An 18,014-nucleotide genomic window follows, 5' to 3' on the forward strand; every position below is an offset into this window, starting at 1 on the left:
TGAACTTATGTAATGTTAAAATAAAAATAATGATGCAAAATTACGCATACTTAGTTAAAATATTATACGTAAAAGCATTTAAAAATAGTAAATTTTATTTTTGTGGATTCCACAATATCAGTTTATAAAACATAATAATAATTATTATAAATTTATTACAGTTCATTTTAATAACGAAATTAATTTATTGTATATTTGTAGCCCGGCCAGCAGCGCTTAAGGTACAAACTCATTAACTGAAAATGTCTTTAAATGTGCTTGACCATTAGATATGGGTATAAGAATTGATATTTACAACTTTATAGACTTATTAAACAAAATTATTTCTTATTGTGAAAGAGGTGTAACTTGAAATAAAGTTAAACATTTTGCCGTTAAGCAGATGGCAGCACATATGCCTGAGGTCTATTATAATATCTATTATCGGGAAATTTATTAAATACGAAGGTATTTGTCTTGGAGCTTACAGGACCGCTACAGGACATTATATCTGTCGATCTAATGGCCAAACCTCGCATGAGTAGTGTACCTACTTTAACGGCAAAACGACAACTGTAAACTCTCGTTAGAACAAAATAAAGAAAAAAATAGAATTCAAAACAACCTCGTGCCTTACCGAAACGCTATTACTACAGACTAATACTCGATTACACTGGGCGGGTGCAGAGGTGTCGGTCTACCCCAGGCCGTGGTCCTCGAAGAATCCCTGCGGCGTCTCCTCCTGCAACAAGGTCATCACTGAGCCAGTGCCGCTCGTGGCCGCGTTAGACCAGCCATCGCTTTTCGGCGAAAAAAAAATTGTATGCCGCCAAAATGGTGTCGCTTAGACAGTTAAAACTTGAGAAAAAAAACACGTGAAAAATGGCGACAAAATATAGACTAAAATTATCAAATTTTTATTTGAGAAATATTTTTTTACTACTAAAATAAGTATTATTTGGAAACTTCCGTAGCTTTTTATTTGAAAAGAAAAGTGAAGTTTTGAAAAAAATTACAACTTAAGAGTACTTAAGTTTTCTTCATGAAATCTAACCCAAAGATTATTCCTATAGTAAGTATACTCTACCTTCGAAAAAAATACCATTTGATACTTTGGCTTGAGTTGTTAATGTTGTAATTTTAGTTAGATTACTTAGTTATATAAATTTTAAAATAAAGGAGTGACTAAATCAATAATTAGAAATCCACGTACACATAAATTTATTTCATTTCGCTCGTATACAATAAAATAAAGTAATTATATTCGAGGGTCATGAAACATATATAAAATGTATTGCACTAAATATTAAAGTCACACGATCCTTTTAGTTAAAATTAATACAATTTTACATCACAGTACAAACTGTAAATTTAGCCAATGGCACTAAGTTTATTAAAACAACTCATAAAAATAAGTGAAATTACAACATTCGGAATCACTAAAATAACAACATAATAAACTTTTGAAATAAAAACAAATAAACTTAAGCCTTAAAACGTCATAATATTGATGAATCAATAATGATAAAAACACCTTATACCTTAGTAAAAATATGTAATATATTTCCACGATTAGATTAGTTTTGTAAAAAAGTACCTAAATAAATGTAAAAATGATTAATATACCATACGTCAGTGAATAAAATCAAATAAATTCTCTAAATAATAATTCGTGTTTTAAATACTATTTAGAATATTTTCGATAGAAACCCTTAAAATATATTTAAAATAAACAAAACTTCTTATTTATTTCTAAGTTATTAAATAAAATAACAGAATACCTACATTGTTTTATATATAAAATTAGGTAAGATTAAAAAACCCTAAACCTTTGAGTTTTTAAATAAATTGGCAAGTTTCTAAATTCTGTTGGAACATGTTTAACATCACTATTGGTCCGCTTTGGTCATATTTTATTAAGTCAATAAATAAAAAGTTAAAATCTTCAATACCTTGACAAGGAAAAGTAATATAATTCATACTTAGTAATGTCAAAACTACCATATCTAAAGAATTATATTATATCATGAAGATTTATTTTGCAAGAACTATGTTTTGTAGATAAATCGATATTACGTGATATAAAAACTTTATGATCAGTTTTGAGTCTATTATTGCAATGAAATCACTTTAAACTTTTTCAATGCTTTGATTTACTTTTTATTATTTAATTTTATCTAATAGAACTTTTGAAAATTATATTCTTTCTAAGTCTAGCCACACTAACATTCTACATTTCATATCAACCTAGCTATTTTTTATTTATAATATTTGTTTGTCATTCACTCATTACCATAAATGCAGAAGATTAGAATTATACAACATACAATTTAAAAAATCAGTAATATTATTGCTTATTATAAAAAAAGGACTTGTAAAACAGTACCGAATATTATTTTAAATGGCGGCGCACTGAGAAAATGTCATTGCTTTAAATATTTTATTTTGTAACATCTTATACTTCAATTATTAGACTGTCACATTTTAAATTGTATGAAGCTTGTAAGACTGTAGTAGTGAAGTTAAAGATCCTTTTCCATCTTTAACAAAAAATACTCCATTTTAGGGATGACTTGCTGAAGAACATGGAAGCGCCGGTGGCAATTTCTAGAAGATTCTGCATCAGCGCCATCTGGTGCTCACAAGAGGCCCACTTCTCGCAGCGCCGCGTCCACTGTCTCATCCTGGACCCAACCCAACCCATGAATAAAAGCGGCCCTTTACATCCCTATTTGAGGCTCATGATCATTTTAATACAACAAATCCCAAAGTTTAAAGTATTGTACAGAAATCCGGGCCTTAATAGGATATACAATTTAGACCTGACGGGTTAAAAAGGCCACTTCGAAGCAATTCATCTAAAAAGCAATATTGTTATTTGACATTCTTACACAAAAAAGAAGTTCTTCAAAAAAAAGAAGAAAAAAAAGAAGAAAAAAAAGAAGAAAAAAAAGAAGAAAAAAAAGAAGAAAAAAAAGAAGAAAAATGAAGTAAAAAAAAGAAGAAGAAAAGTAGAAGAAGAAGTAGAGAAGTACAAGGAGTAGTAGAGTAGTAGTAGTAGTGGTAGAAGTTGAAATGAAGTTTTTGTTTTAGTTCTTCTTTTCTTATTGTTTTTTTCATTCTTAATACTGCGCACTTACATTTATATGCGCAAATATCGCTTTTCAGATGAATTGCTTTAAGTGGCCTATTTTACCCCGCTGATTTCATTATTCCGCTTATTTAAATACAAGTGTCTGTAAATAGTATGAGATGGTTCTCATGTTTATGCCAAAATCGTTCAAGTTTTTAGGGACGCGTAGGGCCGACTTTGTGTAGCTTTTTGTGAAATATTCTTTAAAAAAATGTTTTTATAATGATAATTTGGCTGTGTTAACGTATCATTTGAGAACGGAAAGAATGTTGTAAAGAAAATTTCACAAATAGCCACAAATTAGTGCAATACGTTACGATTTTTTTCTCCTAAACTCTTATTTGTTTTTTTTTTCTGGTATAAAAGTTAGATATGTTTAGACTTTTGAATGTTGTACTATAGCCGAGTTGAAGCCGATTTTAGTTGGCAGATAATGAATTATTTATAGGAACATGCTATTATTGAACATCAATTGATTAGCCCGCCACCACAGCCAACACACCAAGCACCAAAACTTCGCATCGAGTTATAAATTGTTATAGGGAACCGTGGCATGAGTTTATTTTATTGAAATCATTAATAACAAATTGCAATATTGCTTTTTAGATGAATTGCTTCAATGTGGCCTTTTTAACCCCCCGGTCCTCTCTATTCTGAACTAGGCCTAGAATCTTATTAGAAACTCATGCCACGACAAGGAAGGTAGGTAGGTCCATGCAAGAAAACAGAATATCGATTCAAATTATGTATTTCCACATCCCATTACAGTTAATGCATGAGCAGCCAAGATAATACAGAGAAGGATACTGATTTACCATTAAATACAGATTACTTCGATTCAATCTACTACTACACTATACAGCATGTCTAAGAGTCGACTGATATTTTTGTAATAAATATTATTTAACAGACATTTAGACAATTTCCTAAACAAAAATTTAACAGGTGACGTGAAACTGCCCGGGAAGTCCATACTTCCCTAAAATTCTTCTAATTCTTTGAATTTTAATAAAATTCAGGATAACAATTTCTTATTAACACAAGCATTTTTACTTTAAACAAGGATGAAATAATAATTCTTAAAATGTGAATTATTTTTAGTTATTTAAATAATCGATTCTGTGTGTAGTATTAAATTAATGGTAAATCAATATATTGTTTACAACTTAATTGTAAATAATAATATAGTTTTAACTACACAAATATAAAGCCACTTACATACATAAGGTTAATCATAATCACTTCCGACACCTATGTAATACCACTTAATAAGTGAGTTCTACACAAATTACAAATGTCCACCACAATCATATTGAATTATGATATACTCTTTTATTTGTATTATAAAATGAATGTGTCAAGAATTGAGTGAAAATATATTTTTTGTGGTTATTGTGATATTTACCATGCAAATGTTACTACAAGAGAAAATTGGGTTATAAAACCTTCAGCCAAAAAAATACTGTTAAATAAAATGTACTTATTCTAAAAGTTCTTTTGTCCGCTAGGTGTATTTTACCCAGAACGGTGGCGTCACTCACACAAGCCATAGTTTGATTGTCTGTAGGTTTTATACCCTATTTAAAAAAATCTATGATATAAACTTAAATAAATAAATACGAAGCTAATGCAAATCCTAATGTTAGGGATTTAAGTTTTATGAAGACTATTAACGGCTATCTCTGTTAACTGGACAGCTTGACTAAAATTCTTTATTATGGGATCAGTATAACTGTCAAAAAAATATTTTTGTCTAGGTTTACTTCATTCTACTGAGGAGACTCACTAGCAGACAGCTAGGTTCCGCTAAGCTAAGCTATAGCTAAGCATACCACTGTTCATCATATTATCCATCTTAGGACTCTGAGTCATAAGTGGCTGCAAGCTGTCACCTGACTATCCGAATGGATCATTGATATACAATTACCGTAGATTGAAAAAAGTTAGAGCACAAATAGCGATGCGTGCTCCGACTCTCCGTAGACGACCGAGTGGAGTTGTATAACCCGACCGCATTACAAATAACCACGCTTTAATAGACGTTTATGACGACGAGTAGTCCACATACCTACCTATTTTTTGTTGATTTCATTAAATATACAGGGTGTTAGTGATATCGTAACGAATACTGAGGGAGATGATTCAGACCATGATTCTGAGTTGATATCAAGTGGAATTTTCTGTCGGAAAAATCATGTAAAATTTAGTGCCCTTTTAATTTATTTTCAATCCATACTTTTGTGATATTAACTCAGAATAATGGTCTGAGTCATCCCTCAAAGTTTTATTTACGATGTCAATAACACACTGTGTACACAGTATGAATGTATAGCTAAGTGGGCGTCAAGTTTTCGACGTATTTTTGTATGTCGCTTAATTATATATCAATGTTTCGTATCCATCCACCTCTTTAAAGATCACGAGGGTGGGTGCACTAAGCCATAAGTAATATCATGTGTCAAACAGGGCGGTTAAAAAAGGCCACATCCAAGCAATTCATCTAAAAAGCAATATTGCTATTGACAATTGTTTGCATTGCACACTTACTTTTATATGCGCAAATGTCAAATTGCAATATTGCTTTTTTTTAGATGAATGGCTTTGACGTGGCGTTTTTAATCCCCCAGGAGTCGTGGAAACTACGCCTTCTACTTTACCGAGGCTGCATCATGCCAACTCTAACAAGCGTAATACGGAAGCAAGCATTAGAAGCGTCTACAAAGTATAGGGTATATAACTTAGGGATAGCGTGTTCAGCAGATGCCGGGACAAGACTTCAGTGCAACAATCCATCGTTCAGGTCCTGGCTCCACCACCAGTGCATGCATATCACATCAAAACACACGGTTGATTAGCTGAATGCACAAGGAATGTGTATCACATGGCCGAGTTGGGTCTGACGTAGCGGTTTGCTAGAGGTACAGTTGTTAAGTCAATGTTATCAATCTTCTCACTATTGTAGGGCCAAATTTATAAAACCTTCCTAATAAATTAATAAATAGTTCCTTTAACCACATAGATACGGTCACGAGCATTAAAATGTATACACTTTGGTACCATGTCACATTAACTTTTTTGACAAATTCAACTGTAAGTCGAATGTAGGCTCACTAAATGTCAAATGTGTTAGTGCGACAGAGTCCTAAAGTGGGTACATTATATTCCTCATGACTGTACATGGATACAAAAATAAAGCATCACACCTCCATAAGGGGTGCCCAGAGGTGTATAGCATAGTCATGGGCAATATCATGTACCCACGTTAGAACCCTATCGCACTATCATATTTGACATTTAATGAGACTTACGGTTTAATTTATCAAAAAAGTTAATGTGACATGGTTTCAGAGTGTATACTTATTATTACTCGTGACCGTACATAAACCCACTTCTCGCCAGCTATGTTTTACCTCCCATGTAACGGGGGCGAATCTATTGCGATTAACCGGGCACAAATCCTGGAAACCACATGATATCAATTATGTATGATCCAAACAGGAATTTAAGCTCATAAATTCGAATTGGTGAACCCGTGACCATTATAATAAGGTTTAATTTATCATGTTTATTATAAGTCTGTCAAATGTGAAATATTCAATAGGCCCTACTATATTAATGTTTATAAAAAATACTAGTGTCAAAAAGTCGTGTCTCATTATAAATGATTTGAAATATTCCAATTTAAAATGCCTGATATTCGAAATGATTACATTTTAGAAAGACCGAATATATAACTTTGTTGATTTTTTCATTTTAGTGTAGTTTAAAAAAATATAAATATACTTTAGTGCATAATTTTATACTTAAATTAATTTTATTTTATTCTTATCTTTAATCAACCCGCAAACAGCTAGATCAGACCACTCGGTGATATACCAAATAATTTTCATATAGAATAATTTTCTACTTGTATAAAGGATGTTAGTGACATCGTAACGAAAACTTTGAGGGATGCTCCGGACCATGACTGAGTTGATATCAAGTGGAAGTTTCCATCGCAAAATTATTGTTCTTTTTTTAACTCAGAATCGTGGTCTGAATTATCCCTCTCAATATTCGTTAAGATGTCACTATCACCCTGTACAATAGTTTAAATGTTAATAGTAGTGTATTTTGTAGTACCGTTGTGGGACACCTAGCATTAGTGCAAGACACCCCATATTTATAGTGTAAATAGGAAATATTTCACGGAAATTAGTGCTGTGCAATAAATGTATACCCCTTACAATGTAACATGATTTAGAGTGACATATCTCTAATTCTTTCGTACTAAACTGTTCACCGTTAGTGCGAAAAAGATATATCTCTCGTCTCTTTCGCTTTAGGCGATGTACTATATCCCTGTCATTATATTCCTCCTACGTTAAAAGAGGCAAGATTTGCATTTGAGGAGAGATTTGCAAGTATTTTTCGTCTCAGTTAACAAGAATGACAATATTTTATTGTGTAACTTTTTATATCTACCCTTAAATATACTTGATCTCTGATTATGTATTTTATCAAATGTATGATATGTTTTAAATTTAATTGAAACCTTTTAAATATCTAACGAGGAAGCTCCATCCTTCATCGAGAATATTCTAACGGAATTCTTAAAAATCTGACAATAGGCTACTTGACAACCTAGTCAAATAAGACACTTTTTACGAAACGTCAAAGCGAAAGTTGCCTTTGTGGAAATACTGTCCTGTGACGTCATCAATAAAAGCGGTCAAACGTCGTACTCATTGTTACTTAATTCATAAATAAAGGGTATAGCGAGGTAAGGAAGACGAAATGGCCCCCATGGCCCATGACGGAATTATCATTTGTACTGGTATTGGCACTCTAAAAGAATACGAAATGTAAGGTCGTTGACCCCTGACCTTGACCTGTCTTTGAGATATTCGAAAAGTTCGTACGCGCGCCGAGTTTTTTCAAATTTTTTTTTCCGAAAAACTATAAAAGCTAGAAGGATGGGACCAATTGCGTATAATTAGGGATACTTTGAAAAATATTCTGTATTTTTTTCAGAGTTCTGGTGAAATGACAACTGTGCAAAATAATTAAACAAAATATAAATATATTTTTTTAGTACTGTTCTATTATGTCTACCGCGCCAAAAAAAAAAAAAATAATACTCTTTGATTTATATACTTACACCACACAAAAATTAATCAAAATCAAAGAGGCGCTTCTTGAGTAATTATGAATTTACTTAGTGTGCGTACGGCTGGTAGGAACCAATTAAAGAGGTCGTTTTTAGATTAATTATTATAATTACATGTTAAACATAATTTTAATCATCATCATCACTATTTTCATTTATTACAACATTGACTGCATCATTTGAAAATATTTTCGACAGAATTTCAGCAGGACGTAAAATGCGAGATAGATATCTCGCATGAGCTAAGTAATATAATTATTACACTTGCGACATATGAAAATCGACTTGCGAAAATCGTATTTTGGGCAAAAGAAAACCCATTTATGCAAACCGTTTACAATTTGTACTACGAACTAGAGTTTTAAGTTTAGCATCCTGTAGCACTTTCTTCATAATAGTGGCATCATTTTCCGTACCATAAATTGGCCCAGCAAAATCAACTATAAACCCGTTCGTAGTACAGATTGTAAACGGTTTGCATAAATGGGTTTTCTTTTGCCCAGAATACGATTTTCGCAAGTCTATTTTCATATATCGCAAGTGTAATAATTATATTATTTAGCTCATGCGAGATATCTATCTCGCATTTTACGTCCTGCTGAAATTCTGTCGAAAATATTTTCAAATGATGCAATCAATGTTGTAATAAATGAAAATAGTGATGATGATGATTAAAATTATGTTTAACATGTAATTATAATAATTAATCTAAAAACGACCTCTTTAATTAGTTCCTACCAGCCATACGCACACTAAGTAAATTCATAATTACTCAAGAAGCGCCTCTTTGATTTTGATCAGTTTTTGTGTGATGTAAGTATATAAATCAAAGAGTATTATATATTTTTTTTGGCGCGGTAGACATAATAGAACAGTACTAAAAAAATATATTTATATTTTGTTTAATTATTTTGCACAGTTGTCATTTCACAAAGAACTCTGAAAAAAATACAGAATATTTTTCAAAGTATCCCTAATTATACGCAATTGGTCCCATCCTTCTAGCTTTTATAGTTTTTCGAAAAAAAATTTTTGAAAAAACTCGGCGCGCGTACGAACTTTCTCGAATATCTCAAAGACAGGTCAAGGTCAGGGGTCAACGACCTTACATTTCGTATTCTTTTAGAGTGCCAATACCAATACAAATGATAATTCCAGCATGGGCCATGGGGGCCATTTCGTCTTCCTTACCTCGCTATACCCTTTCAAAAATAAATTGAAAAGTAAAATTAAATTGATTATAGATCATCTTATGGTGGCCATACACCATCCTTCCTATCGTCCAATCGGCATGACGCGATCGATTGGATCAAATCGAATTGACCGTATGTGGGCGTGGATTGTGCCGTCAAATAGATTGGACATGCCAATCCACGCCCACATACGGTCAATTCGATTTGATCCAATCGATCGCGTCATGCCGATTGGACGATAGGAAGGATGGTGTATGGCCACCATTAGACTGACTTCTATTTCTAGATAAGCATTTTATAATTTATCTTTGACCCAGTGAAATACCCTATTTAATTGGGAATAATAGTAAAGGCATGGAGCCCTCGTACCTACAGCTAAAAAGGCAGTGCTTCTACACATACTAGTGATATATAATTACATTATAATACATATGTATGTGTGTATATAATGACAAAGGCACTACATAGGCCACTGTCCTAGCATACTGGTCCGCTTTACTTCAGTAATTCATAATTATCTCAACATTTTAAATACCTATTTATTTTTTCTAATATACATAACATAGTTAATATTTATTAAGGACTAGAAAATGTAGTTAGGGCAGTCATAATGGCGTGAAAATTGTATTCCTAAGTGAAACACGTTTATAAAACTACATATTATTATACAATGTTACCGATTAAGCACTTTTATGATAATGTTAAATAGATATTTTTAGTGGCTTCGTTATAAATATTAGCTTTAGCGAGAATTTATATGAACGTAATCTTAACAAATTATTAACTAAATGGTTGTTTCTCACTCTCATAATGGTGGCCATACACCATCCTTCCTATCGTCCAATCGGCATGACGCGATCGATTGGATAAAATCGAATTGACCGTATGTGGGCGTGGATTGTGCCGTCAAATAGATTGGACATGCCAATCCACGCCCACATACGGTCAATTCGATTTGATCCAATCGATCGCGTCATGCCGATTGGACGATAGGAAGGATGGTGTATGGCCACCATTATGGCAACTAGCAAGCAAACATTGTATAAACAACCTTTAATATTGCATACTAAGGCCGTAAAATCGATATTTTTAATAATTTTGAGTCCCTCTTTTTGTTTATTCAATTCGTCGATAGTTTTGATAACACAACGACTGCACCACTAGCTAATTCAATAGACAATTTATACAGAGTGTTAGTGACACCATACTTAATACTGAGGGGGATGATTCAGCTCATGATTCTGAGTTAATATCAAGTGGAATTTTCCATTGCAAAATTCATATATTTTTTGTTTTTTAAATTATTTTTAATTCTATACTTTCGCGATGGAAAATTCTACTTGATATTAACCCAGAATCATGGTCTGAATCATCCCTCAAAGTTTTTGTTACGGCGTCTCTAACGCTCTGTATGATTCTAGTGCACACAGTGTCAATTGATAGAAAATGATAAATTCTATACATCAACATGTGCTTCAAAATGCTTATTCAATACAATAAGCCAAAATATTTTTAATTTGAATTCTAAAGTCAGATTGTGGCACAACAAATATTTTCGAAATCGTTCTGACGTAAGTTGTAATAGATTTTAATGACGGACTTTCCAGGCTACGGTCCCTAAAAATAATGTACCTAGATGGCGCTGTTCAGATTTAACGTGATAATTATGTATTTTTCCAATATTCGGGTACATAATTATTCAAAAATAATAATAATAAATAATTATTCATTATTGTTCATTATTATTTCCATCTTTTGACTTCTTATCAACAGTGGCTGCAAGTTGTCTTTGATTACTTGTGGCTCTGCCCACCCCATTAGGGATTACGGGCGTGAGTTTATGTATGTATGTAATTATTCAAAAATATCATAATGGCAGAAGCATATTATATAAAAAAATAATTTTCGCTTGATATTTGGATCGCGTAAGTGAAGGTCGCGGGCAGCCGCTGGATGCGGGCAGCGCAGGACCGATCGTCGTGGAGATCCTTGGGGGAGGCCTATGCCCAGCAGTGGGCGTCGTATGGCTGATGATGATTTGGATCTGATTATGTATAACATTATATGGCTACCTATATTGCTTCTCTTTATTTTGATCAAAATAAAAGTGGAAGATGTGTTGTGCCTCGGTATAATAAAAAGAGAAGGAAGGGAGAGGCATTTATAGACACACAAAAACAAAGATTAAGGATGCGTATAATATGACATTGGCCCCGATTCCTGCAAACACCGCCTAATTTTATTTTAAGTTATATCCGTCATTTTCATACCCGTCGAAAAGGAAAGGGACGGATGATTCACAGCTCTTAATTTTAGGAAGAATGAGTAAATGAATGTGTCGGGTTATTGACTGATGTAAAATTTTTAGACGGTTGGTTTAGATTTGTGCTTAAAATTGACGTGTGTTCCATAAATTTTATGCTTGTCAATTACCCGTCCCTTTCCTTTTCGGCGGATAAGAAAATGACAGATATAACTTAAAATAAAATTAGATGGTATTTACAGGAATTAGCACCATTAGAAGGTTAAACGAAAGTTTTTTTTTACAGCACCATCCATACTTTTTTGAGGAACATAGCCTGGAAAGTGAGGGTTGCCTATGACAAATTTAAAAGTTAAGGTAATGTTGGAAATCCTGTTCCTATTTCAAATAAAGATCTTCGCACATTGAGGCGATATTGGGAGCGTCCAGTAAAACATTTTTAATTGATTTATTTTTATTAAGAATTTATTCGACCATGTTTATTTATGAACTAACTCATTTTTGCGATTTTGTAGAAATTCCGATGAAAACCGTTGTTCAAAAAGTATCACATTTGCCTGAGATATGCCTATTTCCCGTCGGGGTAGGCAGACCATGGAATTCCACTTACTACGATCCATAACGACGATCGTTATTTACTTTACTTTATATAGGATAGATGATCATTTACCCTATTCCCTAGAACACTTCCAAATATGCCTCTGTGTGCTATTCTTCTATACTGATTCCCCAGATGCTATATCAACAGTAAGACCACGTTACACAAGCTCATTATCCTGGCTACTGACCTCCTGCAGCAAGTCCTGCGCCGCGATGGCCTTCAGCACGTTCTTCTTGCTCGTCTCCTGCAGCTCGCCGCCCAGCACTAGCTCGTCCAGGATGAAGTATGCTTTCTCGAAGTTGAAGATTATATCCAGCTCGCATACCTGGGGAATTGAGAGGATGCATAAGGGAAATTAATGACATTCTATTAATGATTCCCAAATGTCGAAATCATTTTGTGAGACTGTCCTTTGTTTGGTAAGTACATTGCAGGCTTGAATCACCTGTCCGAAAAAGTAAGATGATTCCATGCAGATGGCACGTTAAGCTGTTGGCCCTGGCTAGTAACCGAACAATATCTCCACCAACCCACAGTGCAGCTGCATTGTAAAGTATGCTCCATACCCTCCTGCCCAGTGGGACATATACAGGCTAGAGTGCTAATTCCTGTAAACACCAACTAATTTTATTTTAAGTTATATCTGTCATTCTCTTATTCGCCGAAAACAAAAGGGACGGATGATTGTCAACAATTTAATTTTAAAACAAATGAATAATCCGGGCGAATTAAATAGGAATCTCGCTGGTATGCAATGCGTTTGACATGCTGTCTACTTAACTTTGTCGGGTTATTGGCTGATGTAAAATTTTTAGACAGGTGTTGATTTCTGCTTAAAATTGACATGTGCTCCAAAAATATGATGTCTGTCAATTACACGTCCCTTACTTTTTCAGCGGATAAGAAAATGACAGATATAACTTAAAATAAAATTAAATTGTGTGTACTGGCATCAGCAGCAATATATATATATATATATATATATATATATTCCAATTTCGTTTTATCACTTTGTGCATATTCATATTTCAAAATACTAAAGGATAGTGTCATCCGGAACATCGCGACAGCACGCCGTATTTCGTTAAAACTAAGGGTTGTATTAATAAATTAATCTCAGCTTCGAGAGTGCCCTCATGTTATATGTTTATGTTAGTGGGCTCTGTTTTCCGCATTTAAACTCTAAGATGGCCCATTATGCGTGTAATTGTTGACTTCGTAAGCCAACCTATCTCCTTCCAGAAGGTCCCTGTTTTTATATTAAAACTGTTACATTGACATAATCTTGAGGGCAGTCTCAGTTGAGATTAGTTTATTAATACCATCCTAGGATAATCTAATAACTAAGAAAATTTAATATTATGCTAATAATCACACTCACACTTCCAAAGTACTTGTCCAACAGCTCGACGTAGCGGTGAATGAGCTCTAAGGTCAACAGCTCATTGTCTTCCTGCTCCATCGCACAGCAGAAGTACAATGATGCATATCTACAAACAATACAATAAAGTGATTTTTATTATATGCTTCAATTAGGTGGGAGGATGCACCAGGGTAGTTTCCAACTAGTCAAATCAGTTACTTTTTACTAAATGTCAAAACGCAAAATTACTATGGAATTTGTATGAAAAAGCTACCTGTGACAAACAGTCGCACTTATTATTACATTTTCCTTTATAAAAAATCATTATAAGTCAAATAGAAAAATGAAAATGTTTATTTAGTAATCAGAATTTCACAATTTATCTTTGACCTAGGAATCTATCCAATTAAAAAGAAAGTTGGGGACGTTATTTTTTTAATCAAAATTCAATAACAAGTCATTATTTTTTGTTCATTTTACAAATGATCATATCATAGGTTAGAAATGACACTCATCATTTCTGGAATATGTATCATAGAATTAACTAAACAATCATCTTGATTAAACACAGGCCTAGAGCCAATTATATCTATAGACAAAGGTGCCAGTAGCCAAAAGGTAACTCGCATCAACCTGAAGTATTGTTAAATATACCTGAATAGGTGTATTAATTGACATATACATATAATTGAACAAAAAAAAGTAAAGTAGTAGTTAAAGTAGCATGGAAAATGCTGCACTGACTAGAGTGTGGCTCTTAAATTGATGATGATGACATATAATTGATATCATATGGTTTCCAGGATCTGTACTCGAGCAATGTGCATTGATAGGTAATCAGAGTAAAAAACTACCAGCTACCAAAAATAAAACTATCACAAAGTAGGTACATAGAAAGTAAATTATTCTGTTATATTAATAGTGATAGCTCCTGAGATTTAATCTCAACAGAGTAGATTCTTGTTTTTTATGATGAATCTTGATTTGGCTTCCGTGGTCCAGTGGTTGAGCATTGTGCTCACAATCCGGAGGTTTGAATCCCGGTGGGGACAAATCACAAAAATCACTTTGTGATCCCTAGTTTGGTTAGGACATTTTGATCAGGACAAGGCTGATCACCTGATTGTCCAAAAGTAACATGATCTGAGGTTCGGAATGCATGTTAAGATGTTGGTCCCGGTTACTACTTGCTGATGTAAGTACGTAGTTGTTACATGAGTCATATCAGGGGCCTATGGCAGCACAATAATAACCCTGACACCAGGGTTGATGGGGTTGGTAATCCAACTCACTGCCCACATGAAAGAAGAAAAATGTTGATTTCCTTGTAATTGGCTTACTCGTTTGCACTGTTTCTACTTAGTTTAATTGTCTTTAATTTTATAATAAACATAGCTGTAAGTGATCCATTACATAAATAAGTAGATTTCTAGTTTACCTCTTATAAACTACTTTAACATCCTTCCACTCTAAGAAGGAACACATCTTGGGCTTCCGCGCGAGCACTGTGGTGATCAGTTCTCTGGTGATCTTCTTCTTCACCTTGTCAGGGTGTGCCACATACCACTTCTGCAGGCGAAGTTTGCCTTGACGACTGAACAGCAACATAAATTGCATCTGAAACATGCAATAATAAAGTACCTGATTCGGAAGACGATCGACATCGCGAAAGTATCATAATATCTCTTAAACCGCCCTACACTGGAACTGGAACCTTTATCTGGCCCCCCCTATCGCCTACTATTGTTTGCTGCTCTTATCCCACTCGCAACTCCATTTCCGACAATCATACTGTACTTTACCACAAAATTTTCCTTTAAAAGCTATGTAAATTCTTACCATCTTGTTTTCTCTATGTAATTCAGTCTAAATATTCATAAACTAGGGAATGTTGTCGATTTATCACTAGTAATATTGATGTATTTCATTCCATATCTGCAAAGGAAACAATATTTTTACTAAAAAGGCGATTATTAACACATCACCATCGCAATTTGCAAATCGTGAAATAAGGGGCTAAGCGGAAGACATGACACATTCATGACATGCATGACATCTGTCAATTCTGTCACTCTCATAAAGACAAATGGCAACATTATTTTAAAAAGTGCCCAAAAGAACAATTATCAAAAACCTGTAAATAAAATACCCAAAAAAACGATATGAGTAGACGATCAATACGCTATCAATCAATCAATATTTATTTTTTTACCCACTTTTTGCTACAAAATTATTATTATACATACATGAAGTCACGCCCGTATCCCTATCAAGGTGGGCAGAACCACAAACCATCAAAAAGATATGGGAGGTCTATGTATGTTTTTGTGTTTATGTTAGCACCATTTTATGAAACATGTGTAGCCAGATACGACAAGAAAGCTTAAGAATATTCTATGTTTGTTATCATCCTGGCTAGATGTCTAGTGTTGAACATTACGCTTCTGTACTCCCTCATCCATATAAAGGATTTCTAATATTTATATCAAATAGAAACCCTAAAGGAGGCAAACAAAGAGCAACACGGTCCTTTGTGGTGAGAATACCAAATGTTCAATCAAAGAGTACCTATATAAATGTCTGTTGAGTCTAGTGTTGAGTAGTAAAATTATTCTCTTTGAATGTTGACGCAACTTTTTGTGCCAAAATTCATGTTTTTAAAGTGTTTTAATTATTGATTTATTATATTAACACAAAACAACATAATAAATATTCACAGAATTTGGTGAGGTACATCAAACGGATTTCAAATATGAGAAGAATACAGAATAAGAAATCAAGTTTAAAAGATCCATGGCGAAATTATTGTCCGGTACTGACCAAGTGCTGTTATTGCATATCTTTGCGAAGAGGTATAATAATAATAGCTGTGACTGGTATTGTGCCAACATTGGTATATCTAACTTTAGCAACACCTGTAGGACGGAGATTATTATACTACCACGGCCTTACAAGGGAAATGACGTGGGCTGTTACTACGTCCTATGGGGTCTTTGGAGTTCTAGTGTTTTGTGCTCGTATATTATTACTTATGGCAGTAATTTTACGCTTTGATAAGTTTTTTATAACGTATTTATGGACTATGATTGTATATATAGTTGCAAGTCTTGTGCTACCTATCACAGTAGGTGTTCTAGCGCTAACGCACAGCAATACAGAATTTGGTTTTATATATGTCACCGTAAAATTGTAAATAACGTTAGATTATAATCTATCTCGCGAGATTGTGAACTGTCGAAAAATTGTGAAACGTAATATACTGCTTACAATTTAACGTATTATTATTCGTCAGATTATAATCTATCGAAGTAAAACTGTTAAATCACAATCTTACAATTGTCAAATTGTCAACTGTCTGACGGCTGTCCCTGATTGGTCGGCCTTACAGTAGACCGTTCTGTGTCCATAGAGTTAGGAATAAAACACAGGTGTCAGTCAAATAAAATAAATGCTCTTCAAGATTGTGAAATCAAGTACGTATTTATTAATTATTTAGTAAGTAATCAATAATTCTGACATCACATGGTAAGAAAAAATGTATCAAAATTAAAAAATCTGAAACATATCATTCACTATACTTTTCGTGTGTAAGATAAACATGCTGGCGGCACCCTAACCTACTGTTATGCCTTGTAAAAATTATGACAAAACACTATTATTCTAAAAAAGAATTATGGATATCTATTTATTAATCCCAAAAATAAGTTATACCTAACAAACCAGTATTCCTAGATGTTATTATGGGAAAGTAAAACTATTATGCTAAAAAAGGTTATGCAAAAAGGATTATGATAATTAAAATTATGACAAAAACATTTATGCATTTTAAGAGAATCCCAAATTAACATTATGCTCACTCTAATAGTTTTGTAACTCTATGGTATAGCACGCGAGGTGCGTTTCGTATCACAATTTGACGGTTTCACTTCGATAAATTAAAATCTACCGAAAAATAATACGTTAAATTGTAAGCAATATGATACGATTCATAATTATTCGACAGTTCACAATCTCGCGAGATTCAAATCGATAGATTATAATCTAACGTTATTTACAATTTTACGGTGACATATACATGTCTGTGTCGCTATTGTATGCAATTCTCGAAATATATTTTTGGGTTGTCGTTCAAAGTTATATGCTTATGACTAAAGAAGAAAGTAATGTAATTCACATAAATATAACGATCATTTGATAATAATTCATTATTCTAATAAAAAGTACTGCCGTCGTAATTGATGTTATTTAATATGGGTGCTGATCACAAAGACAATATAGTTAATCACCACGTTAAATGGCATATCACGTGTGTGACGCAATGCTATAAATATAC

The 18,014-nt window shown here is 33.4% G+C and overlaps 1 protein-coding gene across 2 annotated transcripts; it reads right to left on the reverse strand.

Annotated features, from left to right (window-relative positions):
- Positions 1-76: 76 nt before the first annotated feature.
- On the reverse strand, positions 77-15,735 carry LOC126370150 (AP-1 complex subunit sigma-2). 2 transcript variants are annotated; one of them, XM_050014905.1, is made up of 5 exons: positions 15,521-15,733; positions 15,120-15,298; positions 13,700-13,808; positions 12,506-12,643; positions 77-721 (listed from the first exon to the last, which is right to left on the reverse strand). In XM_050014905.1, the coding sequence occupies exons 1-5, from the start codon at positions 15,521-15,523 to the stop codon at positions 677-679; spliced, it is 474 nt and encodes a 157-aa protein (XP_049870862.1). In that variant the 5' UTR covers positions 15,524-15,733; the 3' UTR covers positions 77-676. The 2 variants fall into 2 exon arrangements, with proteins under 2 accessions (XP_049870862.1, XP_049870863.1); XM_050014906.1 differs by lacking the exon at positions 77-721 and adding an exon at positions 1,184-2,663 and having other exon boundaries at positions 15,521-15,735.
- Positions 15,736-18,014: the final 2,279 nt, after the last annotated feature.

Source organism: Pectinophora gossypiella, chromosome 10 (assembly GCF_024362695.1).
Source record: "Pectinophora gossypiella chromosome 10, ilPecGoss1.1, whole genome shotgun sequence".
In the NCBI taxonomy this organism is placed as follows: domain Eukaryota; kingdom Metazoa; phylum Arthropoda; class Insecta; order Lepidoptera; family Gelechiidae; genus Pectinophora; species Pectinophora gossypiella.

Bases quoted from the DNA above. Each gene is read 5' to 3' on its own strand.
- LOC126370150 (XM_050014905.1), bottom strand. The intron at 12,644-13,699 runs GTGAGTGTGATT...TCAATTCCCCAG, and splicing joins TGGACAAGTACTTTGGAAGT to GTATGCGAGCTGGATATAAT. The intron at 722-12,505 runs GTCAGTAGCCAG...ACCTTGTTGCAG, and splicing joins CGCAGGACTTGCTGCAGGAG to GAGGAGACGCCGCAGGGATT.